This window comes from Apiospora hydei (genome assembly GCF_038363865.1).
Source record: "Apiospora hydei strain CBS 114990 chromosome Unknown utg000007l_segment0_segment0, whole genome shotgun sequence".
Lineage (NCBI taxonomy): Eukaryota > Fungi > Ascomycota > Sordariomycetes > Amphisphaeriales > Apiosporaceae > Apiospora > Apiospora hydei.
Window position 1 is genome coordinate 816,819 of NW_027117366.1, and position 24,765 is coordinate 841,583.

Here is a 24,765-nt window from a genome sequence, read left to right on the forward strand (position 1 = left end):
TTTCAGGAATCTTTTGCATCTTCTGGCGTTATCTTTTAGCCTTTTGATTTTCGTTGGTCATCAGCGCCCCATTGGGCCCTTCTGTTCTCCAAGAACACGACTCCTCACTTGGAGATATTTCTTTTTTATTTTACACCGGTTGGGTTCAGGACACTATATGAACCTTTGGGGAGTTTTGGCAGGCTTGCCATTGATTTTTGTTCTACCGGTCTGGCTGCGGTGACAGCGTGTTTGGTGATACCAGGATATACCGTCATGATGAACCTTTTTTTTTGCTTTTGTTCTCACATTTTTTTTCTTTGTACATTGAATGAGGATGAGGCGAACCCGGAGTATACGCATACGGAAAATCCCGTCGGGGGCCTCGGTGGCTTTTGTCTTTTTATTATTGGCTAGGCCGAGAACGCGTTGGGTACGAATATCGTACAGCTCCATACTTCTCATTAGAAGATGGAATGCCTCATAGAAGTCGAGCCTAGCTTATGGGCGGTCGCTTCCAGGATGAGGGGGGGAGGGGGTTCAGGGAGACAGGATGAACCCCCAGGCGTCGAGACAATCGATGTCTTGTCAGTGTCGCGTTGTGTACTACTACTATATCGCCGAAAGCGGGCTTGGTGCTTGAGCCTTCTATCATTGCAATATACGACGCAACTTGGCATTGAAATCACTTGATGATACACCTTTCTTCTTGCGTGACAATTAACCTACTTATGTGACTTGCCAAAATGTCCTACCCTTCGAGTGTAAGCAGTAGCGACTTGATTTAGTGTTGTGTATTGGGGCTGGCAGCAAAGGACTAATAAGGGAGTAAGCATAAACCATAAAGGAGGTCTAATGAACCTCTGGGCGGGTGGAACCACATGAATTCTGCCAGTCTCTCATCGCCAGGGGGATGTTCCGGCTCACTTGGCCTCAACTGTTGCTCGGTTAAGGTCAGCCACTGACGTAAGTTCTAGCCGTGAGACCTGCTACTCATTTTTGTTTCCGGTCTCGTCTGCTCGGGCGTTTGACTTCGTAGCCAGCCGGCTTACCAATGGTCTTGGGTATATGAGTGTCATGAAATATACAAGCAACCCCCATATTTGACCTCGACACAGCAAAAAGGGGTAGCTCGTATTTTTCGATGTTGCTGCTTCTGGGCACTGAATTTCCAACCAAGCCAGAACCGTTTTCGAGTCAAATAACAACACCAAATGTCCTCCATTCTGCCCTGGGGTCGTGACTATGGCTTAGAAAGTTCTGGACGTGATTCTATGGATGGGCCCATAAGGTATTACGAGCCGCCTTGATTGCTGCTTCACCAACGAGCCGGCTGCTCTAGCGAAGACAACTGATGTAAACATGACGAGACCCAACATGCGGCACATCACAACATGAACATTGATAGTGGCATCCTGCTTCTCACCTTCACACCCTTGTTCAATAGTCATGGGGGAGGGAGACATATACCCGGCTATAGTTTCTGGTGACACGGCATTTTGCAAAGCGGCTCGCCCTGCCGGTCGCAGGAAGCTCATTTGTCCACCACCCACATGAGATTGGTGACGCCTGCATGCGCATAAGCCGTCTCTGCTGCAGAGGGGAAATCTGGGGTAACGTGGCCGGGGCCTTGTCCAGCGAAAGGGGTCGAGCCGATTCGTACTTCTTTCCTGTGAGCTTTCTATCGAGTACGGCGCTCGAGGGAACATGCTTGTTGGGGGAGCCGCATGGCTGACCTGGTCGCTGCATGAAATCGTTTGCCCATACCCTCACGTCAGAGCAGCATTTCCCTTCTCGGGCGCTTGCGGCAGATCCAGAGGAGGTACGGTGTGGCGCTGCCACTGGTGCTGACGGGACGGCGGTTTCTGACGAAGTCTTCTCAGAGCCACGCCCAAAGTGAAGGAAAGTCTGCTACGAATATGTTTGCGGCTGCGTTAGCACGCAGTTCAATGATGGAAGTATTGCGGCATTTGCAAGAATGTAGGATCTAGCTTTGCGATTTGAGCGGTGCTTATGGCCCAAAACAGGCTGAACGTGAGCTACCACTGGGTGTAGTAGATCGCCCTTGAGAAGCTCGCGGACGTCGACTAAAATCTGCATCGACGGTCGTCATGGCGCATGGTCTCGGGAGCAAACGAAAAAGAAATATGAGACAAGGGGGAGAAAAGGAAAAGGTGACAGATTGCGTAGAGCTTTGCAGCAAACGTGGTGGTCATTACTGAGTTGACGCTCACCGCTCATGCGAACCGAATCAGCTTGAGCCGTACGAGACCCATGGGAAACCGCAGCATTTCGGGGGCGCCTGGAATTTGTGAGTACATGTAAGTATAGAATGGATTGGCCGTTGAGGTAAGCGAACCCAAACACCACATGGCGTCTTATTTTGCTTTCACCCGAATACGCATTCGACATCTCGGTTCGGTGAATGGGACATGCGTTGGCATTGCCAGATGCTGTGGCACCACGAATGGGTCCTTTCTAAGCAGATCTGCCACAAGATCTAACCGGCATACAGCAGGCTAAGGGATCTCACAGCGATCTCAGTCATGGATGTATAGTTGAATGCCCAGGTAGCCAGTGGCATCGGCATCCAGATAGATTGCAGGCGCACGTGGGGATTGGAGATTGGATTGGTCCATGCAGGCCGGTTCACGAGACGCACTAGAGAATTGCGCAAGAGGGTGCATCAGAGGGAACCGGATGGTGAAGTCCTTGTCCTTCGCGATGCGGAAAATGCCAATATGCCATGTTGATCGAGGGTCCCGACAGCTGGGCACGCCGAGACGCACGTCGCCGGGTAGGAGGGTAGTCATGTCCGGCTCGCAACATTTCCCGTTCTGCTTCTGCTTTGGGTAGATCGCTGACGAAGGGCCATTGACGAGCTCTCGATGCTGGCAGAGTGGTCTGGCCATGTTTGTCTTCTTGTCGGTAGTAGCAGCAACTGTGTATTGCTGACAGAACTTAGAAGACGGGAAGCAAGAGGTTATCACTTTGACCAAAAGAGAAGCGCTAGTTGTTAGGTTGCTGTGAGACACGGCATCGGAGTGATTGGACGGTTTCTGTGCGATCGCAGATCATGACCGTTGACGTAGTTCCGAGCTAGAGCTTGGACCCTGGAATTAGTCATGTGCGTACGTGTAGTGCCGTCGTATTTGCATTGCAGTATGCGATGGATGCGCGCGAGCTGACTGCCAGAATCATTGACCAATGCAACCCCGATTTGTGTGGCCGCATCGAGGCAAGCAAACAGCTGCCGTCCCGGCCAGTCGAGGGGAGGCAAAGACAGCCCCGTTACCTACATGATGTAGGTAGGTTGGCAGGTAGGTAGCCATTTGGATGAAAGTGAGGCGGGGTCCACTATGATACCCGCACCCGCACCCTCAGCCAGAGTTTGGTCATGATGCCGCCTCCGACTTCTGTCTCGAGACGACCTTCTGCAACATTTGAGCAGGCGCATTTCAACGACTACAGACGTGTCGTAGTAGGATAGAAGGCACAACTGATTATTGTTATCAATTGAACAGACAGCTAGGTCACGAGTCACAATAGGTAGGTCTGGTGCATGAAAACCAACCTGGAATCTAGGTTAGGGAGTACCTTATGTGGGTTACATCAGATACTTACCTTACACCGAGTCCTCAACTCTTCTCCTGCTGAGCCCTCCCGCAACTGCACCGCACCGGCCAGAAAATGCAGCATGTCATGGACTTCTTTAATTTTGCAATTCAGGGTCCTGCAGGTTCCTGCTAGCGCCTCCCTAAGCTCCTGGGTCCCGCCTAGTGGGAAGGAGCTCGCTGCACGGCCTGCCCACCCTGCAGGCTAACAAAAGCCCACACCCAACCAAAGCCGCCAGCGAAGGGCCATCCATCCGATCGCCGTGTTATTCTATCTTCTCGAGATCTCACGCTTTCCCAGACCATCATCCATTCCCTCCATTCCGCCGCCCTGGACAGCTAAACGTTAATAAGACCAACCATGACCTCTCCCTCTGCTAGCAGAACCGGCCGCGGGCTTGCCCGTTGTGTGTCTCCGTATTCCGGTTCTGGTTTTGATACGCCTTCCAGGCCTGGCCTGTCCTGACTTGTCTTGCCCTGCAACTACGTACATGCACACACACGACTTGGTCCTGGGCCCTTATCATCATCATCATCGCTTCCATTGTATGCGCGTCTCACCATGACCCAAAGTCTATTCCCCTAACAGACCGAAGCCCCTATGCTTTCCATTACCCCTCCAAACATCATAGACCTGTACCGAGACCATACGGTCATTCCATTATCTGGTCCCTTGCGCTGCCTATTCGTTTGTCTGCCTGCCTATTCGGAACCCAAATTAGTCAGACCAGTCCCGAGTGTCTGTCTCCATCGCCCACTACTACATCTTCATCCGCAGCTGCTCCATATACCGACAAGGTGGACCATTCTGGCTTCTTGCCTCCACTCTTGAGCTTTCCAAATTCGATGAGATTCTCATCAGTGACTTTGGCATCAGCTCAGATTAGGCCTCGCTGGTCCCGTTAGAGCTGTTTCCTGGGCCTTTGTCAAGATACTACTTACACATATTGTATACCCGACGTCATCGCCTACGAGGTTGAGGTTGGTGGGAGATGTCGGAAAGCAACGTCCTCATCTACTTGGTTCGCCGGGACCTGCGAGTTTCGGATAACCCTATACTGCACCACCTCGCCACGACCGAGGGCCATGGATTCACACATATGTTGCCCGTCTGCGTAGTCACCCCCAACCATTACGAGGTGTCCGGTTTCATCAACGATGGAAGCAGTTCGCCTTTTCCCGAAGCCAGGAGTATCGTGGGCGGCTTTTGGAGATGCGGACCACATAGGGCCAAGTTCGTTGCTGAGTCGATTTGGGACCTAAAGAACTCATTTGAATCCCTGGGCAGCGGGCTTGTTATCCGCGTCGGCCAGTTTAGCGACACCCTGAAGAGTCTGGTCGGCGGTTTGAAGGCCGAGGGACTAAACGTCGGAGCAACGTGGATGGTTTCCCAGGAAGGATATGATGAGAAGCTGGAGGAGGATTCCGTCTCAGCATACTGTGCGAGTGAGCATATCGAGTTCAAATCTTGGGTGGACGAGAAGTACTTCATCGACGAGTGAGCGACCCCCGACACATGCTCCCCTTTCCTACTTAGCCGCATTGGCTGCAGGCGACAGTATGGTTGCTAACCACAAAGCAGCCGTGACCTGAATTTCGAGAATGCACAGGATTTGCCGGACGTTTTCACTACGTATCGGAAAAGCATGGAGCCGCTGCGAGAAAGGCCGAGACAGGCGGTTCCAAAACCCCCACAGTCTTCGCTCCCAGACTTCCCTCCTGCATCGTCCATCGCGCCTCAAGCGGCACCATTCGAGATTCCAACTGATCTGGATGCGTTCAGGGAAGCAATGCTGAAGAAGGTTCGGGATTTCATACAGTTTCTTCCTCCGTTTCCCGAGGACGCGGAGTCCGCCCATCCGTTCTCTGGCGGAGAGACGAACGCGCTTGTTCGCCTTGATGACATCATAAAGAATGGTGTTGTCCTTAGATATAAGACATCCCGTAACGGTCTTGTGGGGACCGAGTTCAGTACCAAACTCTCAGCGTGGCTGGCACTGGGTTGCATAACTGGGAGACAAGTCCACTGGCGAATGGTTGATTACGAAGACGGCAAGGATGAGACCTTTGCTGAGGCCGAGGGATACGGAAAAGGTGAAAACGAAGGATCGAAAGGTGTGCGGTTCGAGTTGCTGTGGCGGGACTACATGCGTCTTTGCCACAAGAAGTTTGGCAAAAGCTCTTCTATCGATCCGGCTTTCGCGAGGATCACAGCCATAAGTGGAAAGCGCCCGTTAAGAAAGAGGGTACCCAAGAGCCATCGGAATCGGACGCGGCGGAAGACGTTGATCGGACTCTCCAGCGTATCTTCGACGGGACCACTGGTATGGGCCTGATCGACGCAACCCAGCGCGAACTTCTGCACACTGGCTATACGTCCAACCGAGCCCGCCAGAACGTGGCTAGCTTCATTGCGAAGCACCTCAATATCGACTGGCGCTATGGCGCCGAGTGGTACGAAATGCTCCTTGTCGACTATGATGTGTCCTCGAACTGGGCGAACTGGCAGTACGTGGCTGGAGTTGGAAATGATCCCAGAGGCGAGGCCAGAATCTTCAACCCCGTCAAGCAAGCCTTCGACTATGACAAGGAGGGCACCTATGTTCGGTGCTGGGTCCCCGAAGTGCGCGCTGGAGAGGCTCGAGCACGTGTTCCAATGCTGCACGACGCCCAAGGAGGATTGGGACCGTTTCAACCTGACCGGTCTCGTCATGGCCGAAGATCCCGTGAAGAGGATCGACTTTACGGTGGACGGCAAGCCCAACAAGCATGTCAAACGGCCCTTTGACCGACGCCGAAAGGATGGCCGTATTCGGAGTGCCACCAATACCCAAGTCGTGACTGACCGGCAGCCTCACCAATCCGAAAACGCGGCGAACGCGCCCAATGGTAATAATTATGGCAGCCAGTACGGTCCCCAGGCGAGGCATTTCCCTCAATTTGACCCCCACGCAGCCCAAGAGGTGGAGGGTTCCGGGGAGGTCGAGGAGGAGGTCCTGGTGGAGGCGGTCGTGGAAGAGGAGGCGGCTATGGCGGTCCTCCAAACAGAGGGTTTCCGAGGGGTGGTGGGGGGTATCGAGGCAATGGCCGTGGGCAACCACAGTTCTACCCAAATGCATACGCCCAATACGGGCCGCCTCCCGGGCCCGGAAGGCCGATGCCATGGGGTCCTGCGCAAGGTCCGGTATAGAGTGCCGCGAGCTTTGCTTTTTACCCCATGCCACCATCATCACCACCATTCCTTGATCATCAGATCACACCTCCGCAGTCACCTCTTCTCCACCATCCTGATGAGATGGCGTTATACCTTCCGTATCAGGTTTACTCCCATGTGATGAGTTATGACCAATGAAATTTGAAAAACGAAAGAAACATCATCCGCGTTATTAACATCAACAAACAAACGGGTGACGCTGACAAAAGTGGTGGTCAAGACAACACTTTTCGATGTATGTCTCGGGTGTTCCAAAGAAGAGAAAGTGTGTTCTCAAAATTCAACTGTACTTAGCATACCATATAGGCGTACTGCGATGCATGCTGCCAGGCGTGTGGTGTTTTGGGGATGAATGAGGTTTATGTAAAGACAACAAAACAATTTCAAAATTACGCACATACGGAGTGCTGGGTCTCTCTTCATATATTGATTTGTCGTTCTACGCAGAGCTCGGTAACAGCATAACGTAGCAGATGCGGTTTCCATCCACTTCTACAGTACGGATCCGAATGATTACTGATACGCCGAATTTTGATGCCTGCCTGCCTCCACCTAACCACCAGTTCCATTCAACGAATTACCACTTTCTTCACAATCAACGTACATGCATAACAGTTGCTAAGCCGTAGGCAAACTCATACCAGCAGCTACCACCGAGCCTCCAGGGGCGCCAAGTTGATACCCTTGGGCACGACGAAGAGGGCGCGGGCTTCGACGCAGACCCTGCCGTTCTCGGCCTCGACGTGGCCGTGGACCCAAAGCTTGCGGTCGCTCTTGCGGCTGCCGTCCTTATTCATGGCCTCGGCGCCCTCCTCGACGACGGGCCGCGTCCGCACCGTGTAAAAGGCGTTAGTCACGGTGGGCTTCTTGTAGTTGAGCTCGAGCCGGGCCGTGACGCCCGTGCGGCTGGGGAAGCGCAGGATGGCGCAGCGGCCCAGCGTCTCGTCCAGGACCGTCGCGAGCGCGCCGCCGTGCACGACGCCCGGCCAGCCGGCCGTGCCGCCGCCAAAGTAGACGACGTTGACCAGCTCGCCCGTGGACGCGTTCCAGAAGACGCGCTGGTAGGCCAGGCCCTTGGAGCCGGAGAGGGCGCCCGCGGTGACGCTGCCCTTGCGCTTCTCGCTGTTGCCGCCACCGCGGTCGTCGTACGCGGCCCAGGACTCCCAGGCCGGGTCCGCGGAGAGCTGCTGCACGAGGGGCAGCCTCGCGGCCCGCTCGTGGATCCCCGACGTCACGTACAGGTCCTCGGGGCGTGCCCCGTGCTGGGAGCGGGGGCGGGGAGATGGTGAGCCGGAAGAGCGAGCCGACGGTGGCGCCGAGGCAGGCGAAGACGACGGCGTAGATGAGGCCGCGGCGGCGGCGGCGGGGAGGCGGCGGTGGGGGCCGTCGCGCTTCTTCTTCTGGCAGTGGTTCTTCGGGCGCTGTAGGTATTTTGGGGGGCCTCGGCGGCGACCGCTATCGGGCTTGGTTTGCCGGGTTCATTGGTGCGGACCTCGAAGCGGGCGGGTGTGGTCGCGAAGGAGCGCTGCCATTGCGACTTCAGCCTCGGCTGGGACAGGGACTGTCGCTGTTGCAGAAGCTGTTGGGCGCAGCAGCGTGTGGCTGTTGTTGTCGCATTTCGGGCTAGAAGCGAGTGCGAGGGGGCGAAAGGCCGGCAGATGCGTAGGTTCGTCGGATGTCGAGGTCGGAACATGGCTGCAGGTCTCAGGCGCATCGGCAAACAAAACTTCACGATGCTGCTGCCACTACTGGCTGGGTAAGGTACTACGGGGTACCTGAGGTTCACTGGGTTATGGTGGTGGTGGGGTGCATCACCGACCGCTGGGACTCGGATCTTTGGGCAGGTCCGGGTCCCAAGGTCCCTAGGCTCACAGACAGCCCGCTAAAGAAAGTCGCTAGCTGATAGGCAGCCAGTCCACCAATCACTGATGGCAATCGGGCAGTTTCTTAGTAACTCCGAGTTCGCATTGCTGGATGTAATTCGCTCAAGCAACCTTGGGAGCGTCGGGCATCGGTGTCGCCCTCAATTGACCCATGGACTGGAATGTTACATGCCGTAGGCCGTACCATAGAGCTTCAACCAGTATCAGTATCCATCAATCCCAGATGATCGGCTTGGTGCTTCTATAGTGACATCTCAGAAGCAGGGTTTGCTTGATTGGATAATTGACCCATGCATGCACTTTTCCCCAATCCAATTGGGCAACACATCGTGAACGGCACATCTATCTACAGTACATCGCATTTGCAGAATCCCGTCCATCCAACGACAACTAGATCACCCTCGGCGACTGCTGCCAGTGCTAACGAAGGAACTAGGATCAAGCCCGGTCTTTCGGGAATCTGGCAAGTGACACTAGAAGGGATAAAAAGGCCAGTCGCGGCTGCCCGTCTTACAGGAGCTTACTATCGGATATCTATGACCTCATTATTATGACTGCCCAAGAGGTTGTATATATGCAAGGCAATTAATTGTGGCCCCTTCCGCCCCGACTATTGCATAGTGACAAGTGCTCTCGACAACATGGATGGTGTTGGATGCAAGGTATGCTCTGCCGATTACCACCCACCAGACAAATGGCCATGTTCTATTGCGCTTGTCATCTCTTGCCGAATTCCAAGAGAACGACAATCATAGGTATTTGTTTTCACCAGTCCGTCGCCCACTTTGCTTGACGAATTCTCCTTACCTCATGCCATCTTCACGAACCGAAGCCCGCCCCGGCCAGCAGCCACACACATACACACCCCCCAAGTCTAACTTTGGCTCCCACTACTCCATTGGCGCCTACACTTCATACACTACAGCCGGTGCCGTCGTACCTGGCTACAGATACCTCCCTGTGGATAAAAGAAACTCGCGCTATACCGATAACTTCTTGGGTGGACGCTGTCCCCCGGCCGCTGGAGAACACCTTGCTTATTCCCCTTTGCTCCCATACCACGCTTTATAAGGTTATAGTTGCGCAACTTTGAAAGCTTTCGCCTGGTCCTGCACACATTGCCGTAACCGTCTTTCCCTCGAGATTTGGGACAAAGTTGCCCACCAGTGATCTATTAGGCCTGGTATTACTAGTAACCCCCCCAAAAGAGGCGTCTTCCATAATGGCGTACGACTATGCGCTCGTGTAAGTTGTTGTCCATCGCATTGCCGCACCCTTATTTGCTTTCCTCGTGCGTCCCGACTAACGGCATCTCCCTGTAGGCACCTCAAGTACACTATCCCATTGGCTGTGGTGCTCACTCTCATCCAAAAGCCACTGCTCACCAGGCTGGACTTGTACAAGACATTAGCACTTGTCGTCGTCGCCTTCACTGCAACTCTGCCGTGGGATTCCTACCTCATTCGCCATGGAGTCTGGACGTATCCTCCCGAGGCCATCATAGGCCCGAGGCTCTTCGGTGTGCCTGCCGAAGAGCTGTTCTTCTTCGTGATTCAGACATATATCACATCCATGTTCTATATACTGCTGAACAAGCCCGTGCTGCATTCGCAATATCTGACCAACAGGCACGACTCTTCGCCAACAGTACGAGCAGTACGAACTTTGGGTCAAATTCTCTTAAGCGCCAGTATCGCGACAGGAGCATACCTCGTCGCTAAGGGCGGCGAAGGGACGTATCTGGGACTGATTTTGGTTTGGGCATGTCCATTTGCTCTTCTCACGTGGACCTTCTCTGGATACTTCATCGCTCGCCTGCCAACTTTTTGCATCACAGCCCCCCATTTTTATTCCTACGCTCTATCTCTGGGTTGTGGACGAGCTGGCACTGGGCCGGGGGACCTGGTCGATCGAGTCAGGGACGAAGCTGAATCTTCGTCTCTTTGGTAGCCTTGAGATTGAGGAGGCGGTCTTTTTCCTCGTCACAAATGCCTTGATCGTCTTTGGCCTGGTCGCCTTCGATCGCGGAATGGCTGTCATCAACACCTTCCCGGGACTTTTCCCCGAAGCGCCCGGGACCCCTTCGCCACGTTTGCTTCTGAAGGGTATCCTCACCCGCCCGGAACAGTACGATCTGCAACGTGTCCGTGGAATTCGTGAAGCGGTTGCCACCCTGAAACGCAAGAGCCGAAGCTTCTATCTCGCCAGTGCAGTTTTCCCTGGCCGACTACGCATTGATCTGATATTACTGTTGGTAGACGCCGCGATTCTTACAAGTCAGTCATGCTAACATTACATTAGGTATTCGTTCTGTCGCGTAGCGGACGACCTGGTTGACGACTCGCCTACCAGGGCGGAAGCACTCGAGTGGATCAACAAGATGACAGGTTACCTTGACCTCGTCTACCCGACGGAGAAGACCATCTCACCTTCGGATGCCAAAGTGCAGGAGTATATCCGGAGCAACTTTCCCAGGCCAACCCAGTCTGCTTTTGAGCTGCTTCCAACCAAACTGATGCCTAGCAAGCCGTTTTACGAGCTGTTGGATGGTTTCCGGATGGATCTTGCCTTCAACCAGAATAAGGAGAATGGCCCCCACATGCCGGCTGACTATCCTATCAAGAACGAGGCGGACCTGGAACTATACGCTCACCGGGTTGCGAGTACAGTTGGCGAACTCTGCCTATGGCTTGCTTTCCATCACAACGAAACCAAGCTTTCCCAAGACAAACAGGAGATACTTGCCCTTGCCGCCAGGACCATGGGACACGCGCTGCAGTATGTCAACATTGCCAGAGATATTGCAGTAGACGCCGACATGGACCGGGTTTATCTCCCTACGACGTGGCTGAAAGAGGAGGGTGTGACGCCGCGTGACATTGTCAAAGCACCGAGACAAGCCATTGTTGAGACGCTACGCGAGAGACTGCTTCAACTTGCATTCAAGGAGTATTCGAGGTCCCGATCCAATATGAACATGTTACCGGCCGACGTACGCGGACCTCTCATTGTGGCGGTGGAAAGCTATATGGAGATTGGACGAGTACTGCGGGAAAAGAAGGGCGCGTGGTCACCCAAGGACCCCAAGAGAGCGACGGTGCCGCGTTCGAGGAGGATAATGGTGGCCTGGAAGGTGCTTGCCTCCCAATAGCTGTGTACTTTTGGTGTCAAGATACCCCCGTTTCCTATCTGCACTTATGGCCAAGGGCGTATGGAGTTCTGGCTGTCACCCCCACCCCCACCCTCCACCTCTTGTTAGACGTAATATAGATTACCTAAAATAGTAACTCTCTTATAACGATATCGCATTCACGAGGCCACGAGCGCTAGGGTATTTAGCGATTGCGGGAATAGCTGGGAACTCGGCCGCTCATTTGATCTTCATTTCCACCACTTCAGTCTTCCGATATCACGGCCTCAAGTGTTTTGAGATGGCCTCAAGCCACTAAGATTGCAACGCACGGGAGAAGGCTATGCAGATCTGAGTTTTGGCCTGATTCTCCATTGTTGGTTCGGCGCTGGACAAGTCAATATATGCGGGCAGGGATAGGCTGGTTGCATTTTGCGCGCGGGCAGCTGGGGTCCAATTTCCCCTTGGATCTTGGCTCGAAATGATGATTCATGAACAAAACACACGACATCCCCCTCATACCACTCTGCCATTTGCAGTCGGTCTTCGGGCATTCCAACCAGTCCCTGTCTCGTTGGGCCGTAAGCGAGCGGTTCGCACTCGTTTTCCTAGGGCGGTGGAGACTGGTTTTCTTACGTGGTACAGGACCGGTGATGATTCAAGACTTTCTGCGCCGGTGCAAGGAGTCTCACATGCAATTCTGTCACTAGTGAATATGTATATACCCCGTAAGCTGGGTGGTGGCTGGGCTTGACAGACGGCCGAACAGAAGTCGGTACTATCTAGTAGTGTCATACTAGGATAGAACCGCTTACTTGTGCCTGTCAGATAACCCGGAGTTATTATTAATACAAGATACCAGCCAATCACTTCTTACGCCCAAGAGAAACCTGGTAGAAAGACAACGACATCTACTACGCGCACATATACACACGCAAACGGGGAAATCGCGTATGTGCGTGTAAGTGATCTATCGATCTCTAGTTGATCGCCTCCCAAAACTCAAAAAAGCCTTCCGCCTACTAGTCACTTTCCTTACGGGAAGACCGTCCGTCCATACAGCTCATTACGAACTTGTGTTTGTCTTACTATTGCTTCAAATCACGAATTCAGGGGTTCTTCGGTCGTTTCGCTTCACCAGTTCACTCCTTCTCTTAACAGCAACAAGTGGTTATTTTGGGCGAATATTTGGTGAACCTCACTGCGCGCCTCTGTACAGCTTGGTGTCTCTTTTGAAGTCTCATAAACTCCAAATAATCGCAATACGCTAAATCCAAACCCATCATGTCCAAAACAGGCCAGAAGAAGGCCATAGTCATTGGTAAGGAATACTCCCTCCCTTTTATTGGCTTGCAGCAATTGACTCTTGGCCACAGGCGCCGGCGCTGGCGGCATTGCTACGGCCGCAAGATTGGCCAAGTCAGGCTTCGCCGTGACTGTACTGGAGAAGAACTCCTTTACGGGCGGACGCTGCTCGCTGATTCACCATGATGGGTACCGCTTTGACCAGGGCCCGTCGCTGCTGCTCCTGCCGAAGCTGTTCCGGGAGGCCTTCTACGACCTCGACACCACGCTCGAGGCCGAGGGGGTCGAGCTGCTGCGCTGCCCAACCAACTACAACGTCTGGTTCTCCGACGGCGAGAACTTCGAGCTGTCGACGGACCTGGCCCGCATGAAGGACCAGATCGAGCGCTGGGAGGGCAAGGACGGCTTCGAGCGCTACCTCGCCTGGCTGCGCGAGGCCCACCAGCACTACGAGCTCAGCGTCTCGGACGTGCTGCACAAGAACTTCACGAGCTGGTGGGACCTCGCGAACCCGTCCTTCGTCTGGACGGGGCTCAAGCTGCACCCGTTGCATAGCATCTGGAACCGCGCCAGCATATACTTCTGGACCGAGCGCCTGCGCCGCGTCTTCACGTTCGCCACCATGTACATGGGCATGAGCCCCTTTGACGCCCCCGCCACTTACTCTCTTCTCCAGTACACCGAGCTCGCCGAGGGCATCTGGTACCCGCGCGGCGGCTTCCACTCCGTGCTCGCGGCGCTCGCGCGCGTGGCCGAGCGGTTGGGGGTCGAGTTCCGCCTCAACACGGCCGTGTCCGAGGTCCTGACGACGGCGGACGGCCAGACGGCCAACGGCGTGCGCCTGGCGTCGGGCGAGCGCCTGGACGCGGACGTGGTTGTCGTCAACGCGGACCTCGTGTATGCGTACAGCAACCTGTTCCCGCAGACCGCGGCGACCAAGAAGTTCGCCGCCTCCCTGCGCGAGCGCGCGGGCTCCTGCTCGTCCATCTCGTTCTACTGGTCCCTCGACCGCAAGGTCCCCGAGCTGCAGACCCACAACATCTTCCTCGCGGACGAATTCCGCGAGTCGTTTGACGACATCTTCACTAAGCAGTCCCTGCCCGTCGAGCCCAGCTTCTACATCAACGTGCCCAGCCGCATCGACCCGACGGCCGCACCCGACGGCCGCGACGCCGTCATCGCGCTCGTGCCGACGGGCCACCTGCTGAAATCCAAGGGCCACCCGAAGTCCGCGACGACGGAGAACGGCATGCTGCGGGACCAGGACTGGCCGGCGCTGGTGGAGCGGGCGCGCAAGTCGGTGCTGTCGACCATCGAGGCGCGGACGGGGTGCGCGCCCCTCCAGGGCCTGATCCGGCACGAGATCATCAACGACCCCTTCACGTGGGAGGACAAGTTCAACCTGGACAAGGGCTCGATCCTGGGCCTGAGCCACTCCTTCTTCAACGTGCTCAAGTTCCGGCCGGCGACGCGGGCCGTCGGGCTGGCGAACGCCTACTTTGTGGGCGCGAGCACGCACCCGGGCACGGGCGTGCCCATCGTGCTGGCGGGCGCCAAGATCACGGCCGAGCAGATCCTCGCGGACCGCGGGCTCGCGCCGGGCTGGCAGACGCACCCGGACCAGCTGGTCGACTTGGGGGTGCCGCAGAACCGGGACACCAAGATGCTCGATCGGGTGCGCAGGCCGTTGTTTTGGCCCGCGGTGCTCGTGGCGTTGTTCGCGGCGTGGTTCGCGCTGGCGGTGTATTACTGGACGCCGCTTGTTGCATTGAGGAGGTAGAGGAAGGAAGTGGGAGGCGAGTGAACGAGAGGCAGGGTCTGGAGAGCCTCCTTAGGTTCCTGGCCCTGGCAGTGGGCGGGCTTGTTTAAGCCGTCCTGTTGTTCCCCTGAGATGTGTTGTTGCCGGTTATGATATTATGCATATTATGTCACGTTGTTCCTGGTCTTAGGATGCTTAGGCGTTGTCGGGTGTCAGGGTATAGCCAAATTTCGGTCATATAATATCATATAATCAAGTCTTTGCCTTATCCCAGCCAGATATTTGGTTTCGAGAAGCGTTTGTAGTTCTGGGTTGCAACCCGTGAGACTTGGCGAGTGTGGCTAGATTGCAACATGATGCCAAGCAATGCAACAAGTTCAAGAGGTTTAAGAGACTTGAAGTTGTGTAAGTGTTGCCCGTTGGTCGAGAAGTCAATCCTACTGAGAGTATCTTGAGCAGAAGATCCCGTCCGCTTCACCTCCTCCGTCATGTCCATGAACGTACGGCTTGTAACTGATTAGCGTTGGTATTATGCAGGTACGTGGTCGACAGTCGGACTCTGTTTGGACATGGCCAGCAAAGGCATTTTCGCACGAGCAACACTCTGCAGGTCGACTACCAGATACTTATCCGTCCTTGGCTTACAAGACTGGCAATCCCGTTAGCTGTCATGGTTATATTTCATCCTTTCGCCATCTTTTCCAGAACATACGTAGTGAACACAATTTGCTTTACTATACCAGAGGTTGTATAGGTCCAGACCGTACTGCGTTGCGCGGCTTTGATTGTCACTCGAAGGTCTTGCCACCCTGCAGTGTCACCGGAGTTGCTTGCTCTACCATCGTTTCGATGGGCTGTCACTGCATAACAACGTCTCAGGTTTTGGAGGAGAAACCGGGAAACCCGATGCAGACCTTTGCAGGTCTTCCTTACTTTTTGCTTTTGTTTGTATCAATGAGAGTTTGTGCGCAAATGGCAGCCACGCGGGAAGCTGCTTCAGACACTCGATGCCGCGTTTTATATGGACCAGCGTTCCTGGACGGAGCGCCTCGGTCGGTCAGCGACAGCTATCAAATACACCCAAGGCGGATTTGCGTCGATGGGGCGGGCGTCTCTTGAACACTAGCAGGGGGCTGGCTCGGCAATGTTGATGTTGAAACAAGACGTTCTGCGAGAAGCCGTGAATCCTGACTTGACTGGCAGGTCGGAAGCACGAGCGCCCAGACAATGGGAAAGTGGCATCGGATGGAATCCCAGGTTGCCAGGCAGTAGCCAGGCACAGGCGACCAGATTGGATCCGTCTCATTGTGTGGGGTGTGGCGCTGGACGGACGTCGAACTGTTTCGTTCCATCTCGAAATGGACATTGCCTATTGCTCTGTACTGCGACAGTATATTCTTTTCCCACAAGAAAAGAAAAGAACCGAACAGGCACCGACTGCATTGGTGGGTGCCGGAGGAAAAGCATATGCATCCGAGAGGAGCGATCCTGTTGCTATCCGGAGAAAGGGGAGGCTCCATAACCTTAGGTAGGTACATGTATCAACGTATGTAGGTATGGACTTATGTAGAACTCACCCAGGCATCGGCATCCTCATACCGGAACGTGCATTTATACATGGGTCCATCCCTATCAACGGTGGTTCTGCAGATATTCAACTTTCTGCCTCTGCTATCATCTGCCACTCCACTGCCATTTGCTGAGAGTGACAAAATAAATATAGTACTTCGACACAGGTACTTGTTCGCCCACGAATTCTCCCCTGGCTGGCCCAAAGCTCGGCTCGGGTCCAGGGAATGCCTGGTGCGTTAACACCTAGCAGCCAATTCTGCGCATTATTGTCCGATGTTCTTGGAGCCAGGACTTGGGGCCAGGAACTGGGGAGGTTCAAAATGTTTGGTAGCCGAACCTTGCTGTGCAACGGGCTTGACAGCCGTTTTTAGCGCCCCGTAATTTTCTGCCTGGGTAAGGCTGGACGTCGGGACGTCGTACCTGGCTGCGCTGCTCCGAATTATTATTGGCTCGAGGTGCTGTGTGTTCGCATTGCACGAGGAGGGAGGCATCAATACATCGATCGATGCCCCTCCGTTTCAATCAACGTAGCATTTCAACTCAATACGAGCAACTGCTGCGAGCTGGAGCACACACGCGCGCGCACACGCACGCACACACACACACATACACGCAGAAAAGAAGAGCGGACATCTCCAGCAAACTCGCCGCTGCGGGAAACAATCCAATTCTTGCCGTATGCTGCATGTGTTGTGTGTCGAACCATCCTAGCGATCCTCGCCAGTGGCATAATTGCACAGCCACGCAACCGCTTGATTTCGATCCGCCTCGTCATCAAAGCCCAGAGCAACTCCCAAGCTCTAAATTGAAGCATAGCGGCCGATCAACTTCGAAGCAACGGGATCCCGGCGAAACACATCCGTTCCGCATTCCAGCCAGCTGTTTACTTACTTTATCCAACACCCTCCGCCCGCATCATGGCAGACTTTAGCCGCCAGTCCCCCGACCTGTCCTCCCCCCCCCTCCAGCCGCAACCAAACAGACCGCCGAGTATGTCGTTTGGGAGCTCGACCGGTCCAGCAGCCGAGAACGAGGCATCTTCTTACCCAGCGAATGGCCCTGCCGCCTCTGCTCCCACAGGAAACACACCCGGCTCCGCCATGCCCGCCGGCGCTGCCACGGCCGGCGCAAAGCCTGACCTGCCCGCCCAGGTTCAGGACGTGCTTACCTCAGATGTACGTCAACTGAGACACGGGAGTATCGCAATATCGCAGTACCGCACTCGCTAACCATCCGTCGCAGATTGGTGTCTCTACCATGTTAAATCGGCTCAAGCAGAGCATAGCATCCGCAAGGGTTGGTCAAACCATCTGCCACCTCGTCTCTCGCTCTTACTCACAACGTCTCCACAATCTAGGAATTCGCTACGTTCCTGAAGAAACGATCCGATCTCGAAGATGGCCACTCCAAGGGCATGAGAAAGCTATGCAGGATGACACAAGACAACATCCACCAGATGGACCACAGGCAGGGCTCTTTTGCTCATGCGTATGATGAAATGCTCAAGATCCACGACCGAATGGCGGAGAACGGCGCGCAATTCGCCCAGTCATTACACCAGATGCACGAAGATCTGTTGGAAGTCGCCAACATCGCCGAGAAGCATCGCAAGGGCTGGAAGCAGAACGGTTTGGCTGCCGAAGCTCGACTGCAGGACATCGAGTCGGCCATGCGCAAATCCAAGGCTAAATACGACGCCCTTGCGGACGAGTACGAGCGGGTCAAGACCGGCGAAGCGAGGCAAGGAGGCAGGTTTGGCTTCAAGGGCCCCAAGTCGGCCGCCCAGCAGGAGGAGGACCTCTTGCGCAAAACGCAAGCCGCCGACACCGACTACATGACCAAAGTCCAGAACTACCAGGCAGAAAAGGCCACCATGGACACCTCGACAAGGCCGGAGGCCATCACGGCTTTGACCGATTTGGTGCGGGAATGCGACTCGGGCACGACTCTTCAGATGCAGAAATTTGGTAAGCGCAACTCTCCTTCTTTGCCCCCTTTTCTTTTCTTCAAGAACGTGTAAACTGACCTGCGGCAGCTTCCTTCAACGAGAAACTACTTCTGAGCAATGGCTTGGTAATAAGCCCCCTGAAGCACCAGTCTAGCCTTCCCGGCCATAACAGCCGGAGCTCAAGCATGAAGGAGGTGATCCAAGCCGTCGACAACCACAAGGATCTTGAAGAGTATCTCCTGAGTTTCCACAGCAAATTACCACCAAAGCCGGCTGAGGCCAAGTATGAGCGCAACCCTGTGCTTAACCCGCAACAAAACATGTCCATGTCGCAGATGCACCAGCAATCCCGACCGCAGTCCCAACATGCAGCTCTACAAATGCCGCCAGTCGGATCCATGGGGTCGCGAACCGGCCCCTTCGATGCCTCGTCCCCCGCGGGAATGCCGTCGCCAAATTATGGTCAACCTCCCTCCATGCCAGCAGCCAGCCAGCACCGCCCAAGCTCGCAAACTGGGCATGAGCGAAGCCTCAGTCACGGGGACATGCTGACCCAACCGTCCATGGCCTTCAACCCATCGCCCATGGCCTCTCAGCAGCCGCAAAACAACCGGAACTCGACTCAAGCTGCACCACCCTCTCATGCAAGGTACGGAAATGGCAGTATAAGCCAGTCTGGTCCTCCACAGCTCGGGGCTCTGCCGTTCCAAACTCAACAACCCCCGCAAGGGCAGTCGCCACCTCGTCAGACCGGTCCGCCGCTCTCCATGCAACCTATGCCGCAGCAACAGCAGCCGCCGCCGCCGACCGGGCGTTCAGCCTCACCCCCTGGTGCCCTCACAGGACCTGGATCGGGCGGCATGTCCAAACCGAAACAAGTCTTTGGTGTGACCCTTGATCGGCTGTACGAGCGAGATGGGCTGGCAGTCCCCATGGTTGTGTACCAGTGTATCCAGGCTGTCGATTTATACGGTCTGGCCGTGGAGGGCATCTACAGATTGTCTGGCTCAGCAACACACATCCAAAAGTTGAAGAATGGATTCGACACAGGTTCGTTGCTTTTCTTTTGCCCAAGATTGTACCCACGAACTAGTACTAACTAATACTACCCAGATTCCGACTCTCGGAACCTCGATTTCCGTAACCCGGAGAACTTTTTCCATGATGTGAACAGTGTCGCTGGTCTCCTGAAACAGTTCTGCCGAGATCTGCCCGACCCCCTTTTCACTGGGGAGCATTACGCCGGCTTTGTTGAGGCAGCCAAAGCGGATGACGACATTGTACGCCGAGATAGTCTTCATGCCATCATCAACTCACTGCCCGACCCCAACTACGCAACACTGCGCGCACTGACGCTGCATTTGCACCGGGTGATGGAGAACTCGGGCGTCAACCGAATGAACTCGCAGAACCTGGCTATTGTGTTTGGTCCTACTCTCATGGGCACAGCACCGGGCGCCAACATTGCGGACGCTGGGTGGCAGGTCAGAGCTATTGACACGATATTGCAGAACACATACCAGATCTTTGATGAAGATTGAGATTGCTAGATGGAAGGAAGGAGTATGCGACTCTCTACGGAGTAATGGTTAGAGGTCTTGGCCCGATGGAATTTCTAGACGACTTTTCGAGGAATTGTCATAATACGGTTCGGGCTTTCTTTCGACGAGCCATTCCGCGACGGCTAACTGGGTTTTATTGGCACTTCAGCGACCGAATGCTGGCCAGAAGACCCAAACAAAAGTGGCAGGCCGCCTGGAGAAAGAGGAAGTGTCTATATGTGGCTGGCATCCTCCCGGGCAAGCAATGCAGCGGTGGGGGATATGAAGTCTTTTCTTCTGGAAAAAGGGGTTCTCGATTCATAGCGTGTGTAATGTATTATTCGTCGGTTGGCTTTGGGTCCTACGTGTATCTTAATGAGACATACCTCTTGGTCTATTCTTGCAAACTGATACTTGGTTTTGTTTTTCTTCATTCCCATTTCCAGAAATTTTCTACGCATGTGTTTGTTCTGAAGTAGCTCACCCCCTTTTTGACGCGAGTGTGATGCTGAACTGTAAGGCAAAGATGACAGCTGAGAAGATCAGCAATAACGGGGTGGTGACGGTAGGAAACTATTGGGTATGGTGTCTTACCCCTTTCCGCCAAGTATACGACTGCCAACTGGACATACCCAGCAAGTCTGCTCTAGTTACCAAGGAACGGATGTCCAGTCTATCCTCCGGTGATCGGGATGACCTGGAGAAACGACTTGTCGATAATGGTGTTGGGCCAGCAGCAGTGCAGTGTGCATTTGTTCCAGCTCCCGGCCTGTCCAGTCTGGAGCTCCTTCGCCTGTGGTCCTCGTGCATTGTCCACGTGTTGGGGAAAGGCTCGCCAAAGCGAGACTGTACGAGTTACGTCCATGTGCAATGAGAGGCAGGCCTCTGGTCTTATTGACGAATGCGATATGGTTCAGGGGGTGTGAGGGCAGCTGGTTTAGCCGAACAAGGCCGACTATGCTGTATGGCATGTTTGAGGTAAATACTCCTCAGAAATCAGTTGTTGAGCGGTGGCTAGACCTTTGAGTCCCCAGCCCGTAGAAAGCATGCCGGAAATATACGAAAAGGGGCGAATGGACTGCTCGTACTTGAAGGCAATTATGCCCTAGCATATTGGTATTTTTGCTTCATTTCCCATAACAGCAGTAACGTATGATTTTTGGCATCGCCATGCTGTTTTATTTGTACATATTACCAGAGCGACATCGTTGGAGGGGGCACACCCATACACACACTCCTTGTCTGTCTGTCTGTCTCGGAATACCGTTACTGCCGGCGGAATACGCTCTTCTCTTTTCGCAGCACCTTGCGATGTAATACTTGGGTCCGATTCCCTCTTGCAGCTGTTCCCATCCTTGATGGCGACTGTCCTCTCCGCGTTGTCCGCCATTATTAGTCCATTCCCTACATGCTTATCCCACCTCTTACGCTGCGGCAGGCGCCGGTGCTCCAGTCGCGGTCCCGCCTGATGTATTGGGCGGTTGCGGCAAGAACATCGGAAGGTAGGTGACACCGAGGGCCATGACTATTATGAGGCGTTGTTAGTATCGTCAACATTCGCAATTGTCGCCCCCGAAGGGCCTTGCCGTCTTCTTCGTTCCAAGGATGGGAAGGGTAGCCAGAACTTACGCGACATGCCAATGGTGAAGTAGCCAGGGGTGCTGGTGTTCTTGGTCGTATCCTCGCTCTCGCCCAGCCAGTTCTGGATGCTGAAGACTACCGAGACCCTATGTCACGCAACGCATATGTTAGCTTCCTGCGGGTTTTGTACCTGTTTTGTTTCATTCTTGCTCTCCGATGTATGTGCCGATCCACGGACGGTCTTCTGCCATGGTGGTTTCCATCCCCGTCTTCTGCCAATTCGGAAAATATATCTGGACAGGTGGCTCGGGGAAACTGGGGCGGATGCAGGCGCGTCGCATCACACATACCATCCGATGTACTTGTTGCGCGTGAAGATGGCGGCCATGGGGAGGGTCGAAGACAACGTGGAACCGAACTCGACATTGTCACCGGGCTTGCTGATGGGCTCCTGGTACGGGACGACTGTAGAGAACGAATGCGACGATTTGTCAGTCCTGGTCTGCACTTGCCATTGGCGACTTGACGCTGGCTGGGCTGTTGCGTGGGCAAGGAATAGACTTACCCAGGTCCGAGCGACGCATATCCTTCTTGTTGACCGACATGATTTGGGGAACGATGATCTGGCTGTTTTGCTGGTTGGTGGTTGATGTCGTCGCTGGTTGTCAATTGCGACATGTACTTTACTTAGTAAGTTGCAAACTAACCTAACAACAGATCTAGGTATGTGGCTTGAGCTCTCAAACTCCCAGACTTCCAGGGAAGTGTGTTAATGGACAGGGGCCCCTCCGGACCGCTAGCCCCCAAATTCCCAAAGCTACAGCAGCAACAGTACCGCTGCGGGGTTAGCATCTCTCTGGGCCCGGCCCCGAGGCCCCTTTTGTTATGTAAGTGCCCTCTGCTCAATAGGGCAAGTGCTTTCTAGGTAGTGTCGGTGTTATCGCTGATGTTGGCATATTGGTATCAGGTCAGATTGATTTGTCACATATACACCTACACTTCCAAGGATACACCGACTTCTGGATGGCTAGTGTCTTTTTGTTGCTTGCTACGAAAATGTGCCCAGCAAGCAAGCAACAAGCAAGTAAGTGCCTGCATATGCGGCAAGCTGCCGCACCCACCGGCAGCAAACAGCCTGAGAGGAACAAGTCCGCAGGTGACGATCTGGGATCCTATTGGCCAGGAGCCCCGTTTCATGGCTGGCTGATATATAGTCACCATTGCTGATTTCTCCTCTTGCAACGTATGTTGAGGTGTGCTTTTGTTGTCAGGATGTCCTCCCGGCCGACCAATAGGCGGCACCAGATTTCATTGTCTCGGGTGGTAATTGGTGTAATTAGGCTATCTCGACGATCGCCCCGTGAACCACCCATTGAGACAAATCCGACGGGGGAACGAGGGTCCTGACGGGTCGACCTTATCATCATCCTACATGGGAGACTGACACATCTTTTTCGGCAACCGCGGCGTCTTACTGAATTGGGTGCTCGTATCGCCGGCCAAGATCCCGAAGCGAGCGGGTACATGCTCACCAGACTCGCATCCCTCCGGCGAGTCGAGAATCCTTCGGGGACTGCTGACCGACACGACTGCTGGTTGAATCAGCAGCGTTTGGCCTGCCCTTCGGCATAGCAGCAAGCAAGCAATGAGGCGTTCCTGACGGCATCCCCATGGCCCAACAGGTGTCTGTCTTCTGTCGCCCGTGTAACCCAAATAGCCTGCATGGTGCAAGCAAGTATTACCAGTTGCAGAAGGTCCTGAGGGGGCCAGGGGGCAGGGGGCCACGACAGACTCGGCTCGGGATGGCAAAGGTTAATCATGCTGCGCTACGGTATCCACTAGCCATCTAGGTAGATGCAGATGGTTGGCCGGACAGGACGAGTGTCCGCCAGATCGATCGCCTTACTAGTTACGTTGGGTTGCACTGTTGGGCTGGGACAGGCGAGGCTTTGTAGGCAGCTCTGTCTGCTTCTGCATGCCTCATCAACATTGATGCAGTGTTGCTTAGACCGCCCGACGAGAAGCAGCGTCGCGTCACGAGGAAGCTAATACTGCACACGGTCGACTTCAACGGGGACGCCACCGCACCTACTTGTTAGAGATGGATGGTGACGCTGCATAGCGCCAACAACCGAGAGGTTTGTTTCGCCTCCGTCAGCTTACCGCAGAAGCAACGCTCAGCGGGAGAGTATGGGGTACATCCATCATGTATAAAAATACCTTATGCAGGCTTGGCCGAGAGTAAAATATCAAATTCGACGGCGGTGCCGGGACAGAAGCCGCCGTGTCGCGAGTTGCTTTTGGAGCACTGTGCAAGTGCAAGCAAGTAAGTAGGTAGGTATGTGTAAAGTATGTATGTATGTATGCCATGCAGCAGCGACGCAGTTCTGTTGATGCTGTGCCCAATGTGCATCATCTTTACCGACTCGGAATCTAGCCCTCGGTCCGTTGCTATGCTATTGAATCGCCCTCTGGCTTGTACTGTAGGCAGGTCATACGTTGGCGTGCTTGGGCTTGGCGACCGGAATCATCCCCACCGCAGCCAGCCAGTGTGGTCCGTCTGTCTGTCTTCGCTATCCATCCATCCTCTCCTCACGTGCCTGTGCCTCCAGGCCAGCCAGACCCGGGCCCAGACGAGCTGCACTGTCGTCTCCATTCATGTTGCGCCGCCACCCTAATTCCTCCTCTGTAACTGCTGCTCCACCTCCTCCCGACCCTCTGCGAGAAACAGGAAACCCGACTCGTTCGCAACTGCTGCTGCCAATTGAATTGCCGCCGCTGCTTGCTCTGGGCCGCCCTGCTCGCCTTGCTGTCTGCACATTTCCAACCACGATACCATCTCCGGCCTGGCTTGCTCAACCCACCACCCCCCATTTGCCCATCCGTCCTAAGGCTCCATCCACTCTCCTTGCATTTGCTTGCGGCCGATCCCGACGTCAGCCTTGGCTTCCACTTTCGCTCCGACGAAACGACAGCGACGCTGCACGACTCAGGTCTTTGCACCATCCCACACCAACACCCCTTCTCCGACCTCCTCTCGCCATCTGCCACGACCGACAGCAATGACTACATCTTAGAGAAAGACATGGCGCCTCCGTGTACCGATACACGATGACCTCGCGGCCCCCATTGGCCGTGTCGCAGCGACAACCACAGCGCTCGCTTTCCGGGCCCGGGTTGTCGCAGAGGCCCCCCACCAACGAACCATTTCCCAGCAGCAGCACCTACCCCCGTCGCCC

The 24,765-nt window shown here is 54.7% G+C and overlaps 7 protein-coding genes across 7 annotated transcripts; 5 read left to right on the forward strand and 2 right to left on the reverse strand.

Annotated features, from left to right (window-relative positions):
• Positions 1-2,519: 2,519 nt before the first annotated feature.
• On the reverse strand, positions 2,520-2,891 carry PG997_009328 (uncharacterized protein; the record flags this gene model as incomplete). The annotated part of the gene is made up of 1 exon (XM_066813643.1): positions 2,520-2,891. One exon carries the CDS (start codon positions 2,889-2,891, stop codon positions 2,520-2,522), a length of 372 nt encoding a protein of 123 aa, XP_066665605.1.
• A 1,694-nt stretch (positions 2,892-4,585) lies between these two features.
• On the forward strand, positions 4,586-8,096 carry PG997_009329 (DASH family cryptochrome; the record flags this gene model as incomplete). The annotated part of the gene is made up of 5 exons (XM_066813644.1): positions 4,586-5,091; positions 5,176-5,708; positions 5,759-6,216; positions 6,269-6,772; positions 7,473-8,096. The coding sequence occupies 5 exons, from the start codon at positions 4,586-4,588 to the stop codon at positions 8,094-8,096; spliced, it is 2,625 nt and encodes an 874-aa protein (XP_066665606.1).
• Positions 8,097-9,912: 1,816 nt separating this feature from the next.
• On the forward strand, positions 9,913-11,841 carry PG997_009330 (Terpene synthase; the record flags this gene model as incomplete). The annotated part of the gene is made up of 4 exons (XM_066813645.1): positions 9,913-9,935; positions 10,013-10,445; positions 10,528-10,940; positions 10,992-11,841. 4 exons carry the CDS (start codon positions 9,913-9,915, stop codon positions 11,839-11,841), a joined length of 1,719 nt encoding a protein of 572 aa, XP_066665607.1.
• A 1,263-nt stretch (positions 11,842-13,104) lies between these two features.
• On the forward strand, positions 13,105-14,905 carry PG997_009331 (Phytoene desaturase; the record flags this gene model as incomplete). Its single annotated transcript, XM_066813646.1, has 2 exons — positions 13,105-13,141; positions 13,197-14,905. The coding sequence occupies 2 exons, from the start codon at positions 13,105-13,107 to the stop codon at positions 14,903-14,905; spliced, it is 1,746 nt and encodes a 581-aa protein (XP_066665608.1).
• Positions 14,906-17,373: 2,468 nt separating this feature from the next.
• Positions 17,374-19,945, forward strand: PG997_009332 (beta-chimaerin; the record flags this gene model as incomplete). The annotated part of the gene is made up of 5 exons (XM_066813647.1): positions 17,374-17,631; positions 17,699-17,752; positions 17,814-18,423; positions 18,492-19,454; positions 19,518-19,945. The coding sequence occupies 5 exons, from the start codon at positions 17,374-17,376 to the stop codon at positions 19,943-19,945; spliced, it is 2,313 nt and encodes a 770-aa protein (XP_066665609.1).
• Positions 19,946-21,369: 1,424 nt separating this feature from the next.
• Positions 21,370-22,131, reverse strand: PG997_009333 (uncharacterized protein; the record flags this gene model as incomplete). Its single annotated transcript, XM_066813648.1, has 4 exons — positions 21,370-21,470; positions 21,575-21,672; positions 21,877-21,991; positions 22,092-22,131. 4 exons carry the CDS (start codon positions 22,129-22,131, stop codon positions 21,370-21,372), a joined length of 354 nt encoding a protein of 117 aa, XP_066665610.1.
• A 2,053-nt stretch (positions 22,132-24,184) lies between these two features.
• On the forward strand, positions 24,185-24,592 carry PG997_009334 (uncharacterized protein; the record flags this gene model as incomplete). Its single annotated transcript, XM_066813649.1, has 1 exon — positions 24,185-24,592. The coding sequence occupies one exon, from the start codon at positions 24,185-24,187 to the stop codon at positions 24,590-24,592; it is 408 nt and encodes a 135-aa protein (XP_066665611.1).
• Positions 24,593-24,765: the final 173 nt, after the last annotated feature.